Raw genomic sequence first — 12,210 nt, forward strand, 5'->3', positions numbered from 1 at the left:
TAATAGACATCCCTCTTGAAATCAAAATTAAAGGCATTCACTAAAGAATTCAAGTTTTATTATCAAATCAAGATATTTTCTTTGAACTTTAAATGTAAAAATCCCCTAATTTTAGTTCATCTCCTTTATAGGACCCTTTACCATACCACGATCACATCAGGTAAAGATCCATCCTCTTATTGGTTCGTATCCTCACTCCAAAATTGTGATCATATCTAAAGGATACATTCCAATCACCAAAGAGCATCGGTTACTAGTTATTCATATCCTCCACAATGCTCTTTGCCAAAATAAGTTAGGACATATTCTTTAGAATGCTTATATTGTACAATGTCCTACTACTACCAACATACTCTTATGAACATAATAGAGATTAAAACTTTAAGAGTATTTATTCTAATTTGTTTCACTTGCTCTCAAACTTTATATAAAATCGTTTAGAACTTCATCCCCATGAATTAAGTTGAATGGATAAACTGGTTGCCTAGGTCCTAATCTTGATGACTGCATATATCTCTGAGTGACCTATACACATGTAATTAATATCGAAAGCCATTCCAACTGGTTCACACATTGAAAATCACAAAGAGATAGAAATAAGCTTATGACCCTAAAGAAGTATTGTGCATGAATTTTCGGTTCGATAATCCTAAGACTCAAAGCCAAGCTAAAATCATTGAAAATATTATAACTCTTGGTTATTGAACTTGAAGATGAAAGAAAGGCATAAAATGAGTCAAGTGCATAACTTAGGGGGAGCATTTATCTTTCATGGTTATAAATTGAAATACTCTCTTGATACCATATCTTTTATGCTCATATATCTTTTTGAACAACATTGCAAATTGCTACTCAAAATGCATTAAATGATTGAATCTCTTTTTATGGATGATTTATATATTATGTGATTTGTTTTTGAGCTACCTGATTACATGCTTGTGTTGAATGCCTCTTGCATGGCGGATGTAGTTGATGTGTATTGCATGCTGGTAGTGGTCTTAGGTTCTCATGTGCCTTGAACGAAATTATAAATTGCTTGATTGAACATATCAGGTATAAGTTTTATGGGAAAATGTCCAATTTACAGATGGTATGCTGCCGAAATTTTGAAAAATTTTCCCAAAATAAAAACTTGTGCTAAAGATGATTATGATAAAATTAATGTTAAAATATTTTTGAAAATAATGAGTGAAACCTAATTGAAAATTAAATTTCATCCTTACATAATCACTGAGAACATTTAGAGAAGCTAAGCTCCATCCCTAAAGAAAGAGCATAAAAGAACTTATATGCATCACTTTCGTTTATTGAAATATTGAGGCTCTTCACTTTGAACATATATCCAGTACTTAAAGCTTGATAATCTGACATGGACTGTTCTTGGTTTATGAGCATCATATTATGCCTTGATAGCACTCTATTGATGCATGTATGATGTGTTGGGATAGTTATACTGGTTGAAATTTTTTTAAAATGTTTTAATCAATATCCAGTATAGTTCGTAAGAGACTTATACTACTAGGCATAATGAAATAAATCTTGATTTATATAAGCAACTTGTTTCAACTAAGCCATATCTTCAAATTATTAGTGGGAGCAACTCAACTTAAATTCCCCAGCTCTGAAATTCCTTTACAATTCTAGCACTTTCATTTATGTTCTTAATGTATATATTGAGATGTTTGCTTCATATTGATCATGAATGTTGTATGTATTTGAATCATGGCATGCATTGTTTTGGACTATACTGAATATCTTGCATGCATTGATAATGAGATATTCTTGTAATCATTCAGTTCGTTAATTTATTTTTGGGAATCGCTCTATTTTCAAACGGCATACTGCCAAAATTTCAAAAATTTTCCCAAAATTCAATCTTATATCTGAATGTCTTGTGTTTACTTTCATACCTTAGCCCCTTCTTGCTGATGTCAAAAAGGGGGAGAAGTGTCTAATGCAAGATTGGAAAAGCTAAATGCACATCAGCTTATATTATCACTTCATACTATTGGGGTTTTATTGACAACTAAAATTGAATGCATTCTTTGTGCATGTTTGTCTTCATTCATCATATGCTTGCACTTCAAATTTAAATTATATGCATATTCTTAGGGGAAGCCTGTTTTCTTTGCTACTTTTATAAATTGTTTTTGTCATCATCAAAAAGGGGGAGAATGTTGACTCTATGAGTTTCATCCCGTTTTGATTACGATAAAACCAATGTTTCTCATTTGTGCACTGAGCTTCTAGAACATGTTTATCCTTGCATGCATTGATGGTAGGAGCTCAAGCAAGTCATATGGACTATGAAGATCAAACTTCATTTATGGCAACTGAAGATTCGAAAGAATGAAAACCTCTTTGCTATAGTATTTGCATTCATTTTTTGGTCTATAACATATTATCGTATGTAATAATTGCAACACATGCATGATAGGATTATATGCTCAAGACCGTAGAATGACGGGATCACCCTTTAGTCAACCTTCGGTCAACCTACACTAGATTTTTAGGACTAAGTAAAAAGTCTTTAGATAGACCCTAGGTCCTTGCACAAACACTTAGGAAAGTCCCCATTATCACATATGCTATAAGAGGAGACTTTTGAATTAAATTAAAATCAAAGAATGGACCTTAGGTTAAAATCATGAGGCTTCAGGCAACCGAACTTGACAAGTCAAATTGCCTCGGTCGACCGAACTGTGGACAAGTCAAAAAGTTGACCTGGATTCAGGCGACCGAACTCAAAATGACTTGAGTAAGCACGATCGACTGAACTTGTATCTTGTGCTTTTCCATCATCCCCGGGCGCTCGAACTTATTGTTCATTTTTACCCTCGGGCGATCGAATGTGGCAGTTTGATAAGCTGAACTATGGTTCAGACGATCGCTTCTTGGACAGAATGGATATCGCCTTCAGTCAGCAAACTGAACCCACAATCAAGCACCCTAACTTCAAAAATCAATTTTTTCTATTGTGTCTGTTCGGGTGACCGAACCATGGGTCAGGTGCTTGAAACTCTTGGGTTTTTTTTTTTTTAATTTTTACCTCAATTAATTAGGGTAAATCAGGGTTAATTTCTTAAACTCATTTAAAACATTTTTAATAATTCCCTGCGTGTCCTTAACGATTATAATTTTGGTTTTCTCTATATATATGGGTTCATTTGCAAAAATTAAAAGAGATTAGCATACTTGATTAGCCAAAAATCCTCTATTTTTCAAAGATTATATCTATCACATACTAAGCCCATACACTCACTCTTTGCTATTCCTATGACAAATCCAACTTCCTAGAGTGTTATTGAGTAATTCAAAGTGCTTAAACTCTCCTTTTTGTTGATTGCTTTATTATTTTTCATAGAGAGTTTTTGCTAGGATTTTTCCCCCGATATAATCAATAGATCTTTGTGTGGGAAAATCCTTGTAGCTAGTGAGTGTTTCCATCTTGGTTGCAAGACTCATCAAGCTTGTGTGTTTTGACTTGCAAAAATATTTTTCAGAAGCTTACATTTTACAAATATCTCTTGAGCTATTATTTTGAGAAAAATCTTGTTTGAGATATTTTGAATATTCTTATTGAAACACTTTGAAACTTGTGGTGATTAATTTACTTTGATTATTTGTTTCAAAGTTTGCTTGGAAATACACTCTAGATCTTGACTGTATATTTACATTAGATTGAGTGTTTAACACACATTATTAAGCACTGAACATATTTACATTCATTTGTGCTTGCAATATTATCTGGATTGTATTGTGGCATATATCTATTTGTTAAGAAGCATATTTTCATGTACACAAAATTTATATTTAATATTTGTTGTATTCCAGGCGTGAGCCTAAAGTGGGAGACTAGCCTTGTTGAATAGTCCCGGATTGGCTTAGACCTAGCTAGGAAAGCTAGGTGCACCATCCTGGTAAGGTGTAGTTATAGGTTGAGGTCAGCCCTATTAATTGATCTGATTGTATTAGGTGCCGCTCCACCCGTGAAGTGAGCTTATAGTGGAATCCTTGTGCTGGTGAGCCAAGGTAGGGACGTAGGCACTTTGGCTGAACCTCGATAACATATCGTGTGTGTAATTTACATTTCCGCAATTTATTTATTGCATGTATATGTTTTATTGTGAATGATTGGATTTATAATTGCATAGACAGACCCTAGGTTGCATAATCTTATTAGATTGGTTGACCTAGGAAAGAATTTTTAAATATCCAATTCACCCCCCCCCCCTTTGGGATTGCACCAAAGCTAACATGTTATTTAAGGGAGCTAATGGAAAAGGAAGATGGGTAAGAAGCTCAGCTGCATATACTAGCCTCGGCCATTTATGCCCTTGTGGTATTTCCGAAGGAGCTAGGGACCATTGACCATGTGACCATTTATTTCGTAGCATGGGTGAAAGAGGGAATCAATCTGGTTCACAAAATTTTGGTAGAAACCTTTCAATCTCTCTGTAAGTGTTAGACTAGGTGACATACTAGGTTGACATGTTGCGTGCAACTGTTATACATCTGGATGATGAGTCACTTGCCATGCAGCTAGAGGACCTTTTGCCCTATATTCTCAACAGTCAGGATCCCTTTGGCTGAGTTCAAGATAGTTCAATGGGAAAAATATGCCAGCAAGTCTGAGTGGAAGGAAAGGTTCTGTCATCTGGTCAGCAGAGGGCTTGCCTGGCAAGCACGCTGGATGGATCAACCCAATGTGATATATAGGTGCGGAAACTTCCCGTGCGTACTATTGCTAGGGCCGTGGAGGGGGGGGGGGATAGCTTATGCACCCTTCACGCTTAGAAGACAATCGAAGGTTGTTCAATTTATAACCATGACACACAGGCTGGCAAATGCGTGGTTCATGTATGATGTAGGTGATAGTCAATAGCAAGTTCGAGAGTATACAACTTCCTGAAAACATTTGCACTTGGTAGAATCTAACGGCCAGAACTCCAGCACCCAAAGAGACTATGAACTATGGTGGACCAATAGGGTCAATCCGTAGGTCATGCAAGTACCAAAAGTCCTCGCAACTCAAACTCTAGTCCCAAATATGCAGTCGGAAGAAGGAGTGCATTTGGCAGAGAGGGAAGCCATAAGCACAGTAACAGAAGGACAGCAGATCGGGAAAAAAGAGGAAGAGTTAGTTGCCTTCTATCGTAAAGAAGTCAAATGGGAGAAGGCTTAGCTCATGCAATCAGAAAAGGTGGTAGTGGCTCTGAGGAAGGAGAGATGAACACATCAAGCTGCGCTTGATCGGAAATCCAAGATGCTGAAAGGCGTTAAGGCTGAAATCGAGGAAAAGATCCTCTACATATGAGAACTGGCCAATCAGTGGGATGAACATAGGAGAACATTCGGCTAGACATTGGATAAATAGGAACCATTCATAGAATGAGCCATATACTGGGAAGCTCAGTACCGAGCGCTAAGGTGGAAGGTGGACGGTTCAGCACCTTGGAGGTTAGAGCTAGATCAAGAAGCTCCAAGCCACATCAACAGTGGTAGGTAGGTGAACCGAAATCTTGCATCTATTTAATCCATTCAAAGATGTCTTATTTCCCTTCCAAAACATTGTATGGACTAAAATGTTGAAATGGAATGATGACAATTTTTCCCAGAACCTTGGTCAAAGTACATAGGTTGCATGCATAATTGTTTTGTTTTCATATGAATATACACTAACTAAATCCTTGCATAAACATTTGTTGCATATCATCACCATTCTGAAGAGGAATTTTTTGTACAGGAAGGGACTGCAACAATTGAGGCTCCCAGTCATCATTACAATACTTGGAGAAAACCAAGGATCATGACAGAGTAGGTAGAAAACAGAATCGTGGGTCTGGAACAAAGGCAAGAGGCAATGAATGACAAAATAAATAAAATACTAGAGCTGTTAATGGGCAAACCGACGAAGATCCAGAACATGCCCCGGGTTTTACCCTAGTTCATGGGCAAACATCTGGGCCACCACTGATTATTGTAGAAGGCCTGCCACCAAACATAGCCTCATTTATCCTAGTGGCACCAGCACCAGCACCAAATTTTCCCGTGGACAAAGCACATCCAAAGGAAACAACAAAGGGAGGAACTAATAAGTCTACCATTGAGCACCGTTGTGACGCCCTTGAAGAATTCCTGAAGGCCATCAAGGTGGTAAACATATTTGGTTCCTTCAACCCTGCGGACCTCTGTCTGGTACCTAAAGTAGTTTTGCCACCAAAATTCAAAATACCAGACTTTGAAAAGTTTGATGGGACCAAATGCCCAGAAAACCATCTCCAATTATACAGTCAAGCGATGACAGCCTACTCTAATGATAAAAGATTGATGATGCATTGCTTTTAGAGTAGTTCAACTGGAGAGTAGCAATTTGATGGTACATCCAATAGGACAGGACATGGGTACGTGCTTCAAGAGATTTGGCCAATGCCTTTGTCATCCAATACCGCCATGTAGTGGAAATGGCGCCGGATTGGATGACCGTATAAGATACGGAGAAGGAACCCTCAGAGACATTTAGACAATATGCTTATCGATGGAGGGACGTAGCTACTCAGGTGGACTCTCTAGTAAATGATGCGAAGCCATCTTTTTTTTTTTGTGAGCACATTGAAAGACTCCTACAGCGGTCATCTTCGAGGAGCAACTCCCCACGATTTTATGGACATTGTGGTTGCAAGAGGGAGGATTGGGGAAGACATTAAGGCAGGCCTACTCAAGAATGGTGGAACCGAGACTGGTCTGAGCAAAAAGTGGGTTAGCAAGAAGAGAAAAAAAGAGGCCTAGATGATTCAGGGACCATCTAACTGAAGAAACAAAAGAGGTCAAAACTAGTGTCCTAACAAACATTTCATAATGGAACCGATAGTGAACTAGGCAGTGCACACAGATGTCAGGCCCTAATTTACAGTTAATCAGTTCACAGCTCCCACCCCCACGTCGGCTTGACAGAACATGTCGGCTTATCAGAATTTTCAGGCCTGCGAGGGGAATATTCCCCAAAATCGAAGGATCAAGCCCATTCTGATGAAGGATGCTAAATTATTCCCCCAGCTGAAAGAAAGAGGAATGGTGACCACAGTCCCGGTGATACTCGTAACGAACCCTCTCCCGCACTAATACAATCTTGGGGCCCGCTGTGAGTATCATGCAAACTCTCCCAGCCACATTATTGACTGGTATTGGGCACTCAAGTATAAATTACAATCATTGAGAGACGCGAGTTGGCTGGCATTTGATGACAAGCATCCAGGTATCTAAGGGAACCCCTTGCCAGACCATGCAGGCAATAACATGGGGATCATAGAATAAGGAACAATGGAGATCTCCGAGGATGATTTTGATCAAATGACGTTAGATTGGGTATACGACATGCTAAGGCCAGTTGGTCAAATTGAATAGAGGATGACTTGTTTTGATGGCACACAGTGTGCATACCAGGGTACGAAGGAAAGATCAGTTCAGGATTATGCAACTTTCAGAGCTTGCCTGTAGAGGATGGTGAATAGAAAACAGGTGTAAATTGGTTGTATCCAAAAAATCAATAAGGTTTCAGCTATCAGGGAAGGTCAATTTGACCATCCCTAATTTTCAAATAAGTTGCTCATTCCCACCATGAGAAGGACTTCGTAGGTCCCGAAGGTGCCGGCTCGTGTAGTAATCTTTGTTCCTCGGCCATTTCCCTATCAAAGCAACCAAGAGGTGTCACGGAAGTACAACTGTGAGGTACGTACTGAAGGGGAAACCAGTATTGTGGCAGAAGCGAGAGGATTTACCTAGAGCAAAAAGGTGTACAGACCAGAGTCCATGGGAAAGGTGAATTCAGGAAAGGCATAAGAGCAAAACATATATATAAAGAAACCAATCCACCTCAGGAGCCAAAAGAATTCTTAAAAATAATCAAACATAGCGAGTACAATGTCGTTGACCAGCCTAAGAAGATGCCTACACATATCTCCGTCCTGTCACTATTGTTGAACTCAGAAACTCATCAGGAGGCTTTGCTAAAATTTCTCAACCAAGCTTGTATCCCCCAGGACATTAGCATCGATAACTTCAATTATGTGATTGGCGGTCTCACAACCACCAATTACATCACATTTGTTGACGAGGAGATCCCAGTGGAAGGACAAGGGCACAATCAAGCGCTGCATATTTCTGTTAAATGTTGAGACCACATGATCGCATGGGTATTGATAGATAATGGTTCATCCTTGAATGTTATGCCGATGACAACCCTGCAAAAGTTACCCATTAACCTTTCCTACATGAAAAAGAATAACTTGATCATGTAGGCTTTCGACGACACCTGTAGAGAATTGGTGCGATCCATAGAAATCCCCATACAAAGATATCACTTTCCAAGTCATGACCATCACACCATACTATATTTGTTTGTTGGGGAGGACATGGATACACAACACTGGGGTAATCCCGTTATCCTTGCATCAATGGGTGAAATTTGTGGTGGATAGGAAAATGGTATGCATATATAGGGAGACGGATTTGATGGTGACCAAACCCTTTTCCACTCCCTACATGGAAGATGCTGAAGAAGCTCTTGAGGACTCATTCTGGGCCTTTGAAGTTGTCAATGCCACTGTAATGATGGAGGGCCTTCCCCTTCCTAAGCCCCAGATCTCTTCTGTAGTCTACATGATGGCGTCGGAGATGATCAGATCAGGATTCTACTCGAGTTAGGGATTGGGGAAACATCTTCAAGGTATGCCAACTCCTTTGCTACTAGAGGGGGTGAAATATTGGTACGATCTCAGATACACTCCCACCCATGCAGACCGAAAAAAAGAAAGTAGTGGAAAAGAAAGAGCAAAGAATGGAAAGGCTTACAAGGAAGGTGAGTGCCAATTGGGGGGACTGAAATCCCACCGATCAGCCACACTTTCAGAAAGAGTAGCTAGGAAAATCTTAAGGTAGAAATGAGGCATCTAGATATATCAGTTGTAGACCTAAAGGAATCTGAAGATGGCCCAAACAAATGGGTTCACCCTTTGCCTATGGAAATTGAACTACAGAATCGGAGCGCTTTTGACATTCCTAGTTTTCTCATGTAATGATTTTTATTTTTTCCTTTTTAAAATTTTCTTGTTTGTAACCCAAGGGCAATATAGCCCTAGGTAGTTTTTTCCCTCTTCATGAAAATGAATTATGCATTTCTTGGTATTTTCTCTTGCGTCCTGAGCTTAATTGTCAAAATTTGTTTGCTATGACTTCATGCAGGAATAAGGGAGATAATAACACCAGTACTCATGATCAAGAAATTGACATTAATTTTGAAAACATAATGCATGAAATTGAAACTGAAGAAGATGAGATGAACTTATCCCCCGAAATGGAAAGGATGTTGAAGTCCGATGAAAAGCCAACATTAACTAGTAGTGACCCCACTGTTGTAATCAATCTGGGAACTGAGGAAGAACCCAAACAGGTGAAAATTAGGGCATTGCTGGAAGGTGAATAAAAGAGCAAAATAAATTAACTGTTAAAAGAATATTGGGATGTGTTTGCTTGGTCATACTAGGACATGCCAGGTCTAAACACGAACTTGGTAACTCACAAAATACCAATCTACCTCGATTCCAAGTCGGTGAAGCAAAAGTTGGGGAGAATGCGGTTGGAAATGTTGCTCAAAATAAAGGAGGAGGTGCAAAAGCAATTTGAGGCCGGATTTCTAAAAGTGGCGCAATATTCCGAATGGATGGCTAACATTGTCTTGATAATTAAAAAGAATGGCAAGGTACGAGTTTGTGTCGACTATTGGGACCTAAATAAAGCTAGCACTAAGTATAACTTCCCACTCTCGCACATTGATCTGTTGGTGGACAATACGACAGGGCATGCTTTATTTTCATTCATGGATGGTTTTTCAAGATACAACCAAATCAAGATGGCCTTAGAAGACAAGGAAAAGACAACCTTCAACATATTATGGGGGACATTTTGTTACAAGGTTATGCTATTCGGATTAAAGAATGTCAAGGCTACTTACCAAAGAGCCATAGTAACCTTATTCCATGACTTAATGCACAAGGAGATCGAGGTGTATGAGGATGACATGATCGTTAAGTCATGAAATGAAGATGACTATGCTACAAACCTAGAGAAGTTGTTCAAAAGACTCTGGAAATGCCAATTAAAGTTGAACTCAGAAAAGTGTGCCTTTGGTGCCACCTTAGGAAAATTATTGGGGTTTATAATGAGCAAGAAAGGGATTGAGGTTGATCCTGAAAAAATCAAGGTCATTGAAGAGATGTTTGGCCCTAAAACTAAAAAGGAGGTGCAAAGTTTCCTAGGCAGGCTCAATTATATAGCCCGATTTATTTCCCAATTGACCACCACCTGTGAGCCCATTTTTAACCTGCTAAGAAAGAATAACCTTAAAAAGTGGAATGAGGAATGTCAGGAGGCTTTTGAGATGATAAAAATAATGCCTCTTGAACCCTTCGGTATTAGCACCCACAGTACTTGGAAGACCATTGATTTTGTACCTAGCAGTATCAGAGAACTCCATGGGTTGCGTATTAGGCTTGCATGATGAGATAGGAAGGAAAGAACGGTCTATTTATTACCTAAGCAAGAAGTTCACAGAATACAAGTCTAAGTACTCAAACTTGGAGAAAACTTGCTGAGCTTTGGTATGGGTTGTTAGTAGGGTAAGACAATACACTTTGTATTACTCAACCTCGTTGATCTCCAAGATGAATCCGATTAAGTATGTTTTCGAAAAACTAGCAATAACAAGATGGGTTGTGCAGTGACAGATGGTGCTGACCAAATATGACATCATCTATGTTACTAGAAAGGCCATCAAAGGAAGCGTTATTGCAAAGCATTTAGCAGATAGATTTATGAAGGATTACCAGCCTATGGAGTTTGACTTCTCAGATAAGGAAATTGACTTAATAATCCAAGAAGAAGAAGATCATGAAGGTTGGAAGATGTTATTTGATGAGGCGGTCAATGTGTGGGGACATGGAATAGGAGCCATACTCATATCGCTGAAAGGGAGACATTATCCAGTCGTAGCTAAGCTTACTTTCCCATGCACAAATAATATAACAGAGTATGAAGCATGTATATTGGGTTTGCAGGCCTCCATAGACTGGGGAATCAGGGAATTGGCTGTGAAGGGAGACTCGGACCTAGTGGTTCACCAATTGACTAGAGAGTGGGAAACATGGGATTCCAAGCTAGTTCCATATCAAGAGTAGATTCGGGAGATGATCAAAGAATTTGATAGCATTAGTTTCGCCCACTTGCCAAGGGAAAATAGCTTGATTCCTAATGCACTGGCCACTCTGGAGGCTTTGTTTAAAGTGGAATTAGGAATGGAAATTAAGCCGATATGGATCAGAATATAGTTAGAACATATTGGGCAGTGATAGAAGAGGCTGATGGGAAACCTTGGTTCCATGATATTAAGACATACATCCAACAAAATGGGTACCCGAAAGGAGTGACCAGTAATGATTGAAACACAATTAGGAGGTTGGCCATGGGATTTTTCTTGGATGGATAAGTGTTGTACAAAAGGAACCATGATATGACTCTCCTACAATGCATAGAAGTGCAGGAGGCGCGACAAGTTATACATGAAACCCACGAAGGAGTTTGTGGAACTCATGTCGGGGGTCATTCATTGGCTCGAAAAATCCTCAGAAGTGGGTATTATTGCATGACTATGGAAAGGGATTGCATTGAATATGCCTGAAAGTGCCATAAATGTCAGATTTATGGAGATCGGATACAAGTCCCACCAGCCCCACTTCACGTTTTATCCGCACCCTGGTCCTTTTTAGCTTGGGGCATAGACATGATTGGACCCATCACTCCAAAAGCCAGCAATGGACATCGCTTCATCTCCGTGGCTATTGATTATTTCACCAAATGGGTAGAGGCAGCCTTATACTCCAATGTCACATAAAATGTAATCAGTCGCTTCAAAAAGAGATAGTTGATATGCTAGTATGGAATTCTCGAAAGGATATTCTCGAACAATGCCAAAAACCTGAACAATGAAGTAATGACGAAGTTGTGCAATCAATTCAAGGTTAGGCATCACAATTCAGCTCCTTATAGACCATAGATAAATGGGGCAGTGGAAGCAGGCAATAAGAACATCATGAATATCTTGGAGAAGATGACTGAAACCTACAAAGATTGGCATGACAAGCTCCCATTTGCCCTAAT

The 12,210-nt window shown here is 39.2% G+C and overlaps 1 protein-coding gene across 1 annotated transcript; it reads left to right on the forward strand.

Moving 5' to 3' along the window:
• The first annotated feature begins 10,781 nt into the window (after positions 1 to 10,781).
• On the forward strand, positions 10,782 to 11,231 carry LOC131160906 (uncharacterized). Its single transcript, XM_058116780.1, has one exon. It carries the CDS (start codon positions 10,782 to 10,784, stop codon positions 11,229 to 11,231), a length of 450 nt encoding a protein of 149 aa, XP_057972763.1.
• Positions 11,232 to 12,210: the final 979 nt, after the last annotated feature.

The sequence above is a fragment of the Malania oleifera genome, chromosome 7 (assembly GCF_029873635.1).
Source record: "Malania oleifera isolate guangnan ecotype guangnan chromosome 7, ASM2987363v1, whole genome shotgun sequence".
Classification (NCBI taxonomy): domain Eukaryota; kingdom Viridiplantae; phylum Streptophyta; class Magnoliopsida; order Santalales; family Ximeniaceae; genus Malania; species Malania oleifera.

Bases quoted from the DNA above. Each gene is read 5' to 3' on its own strand.
- LOC131160906 (XM_058116780.1), top strand. From the start codon at position 10,782: ATGGTGCTGACCAAATATGACATCATCTATGTTACTAGAAAGGCCATC.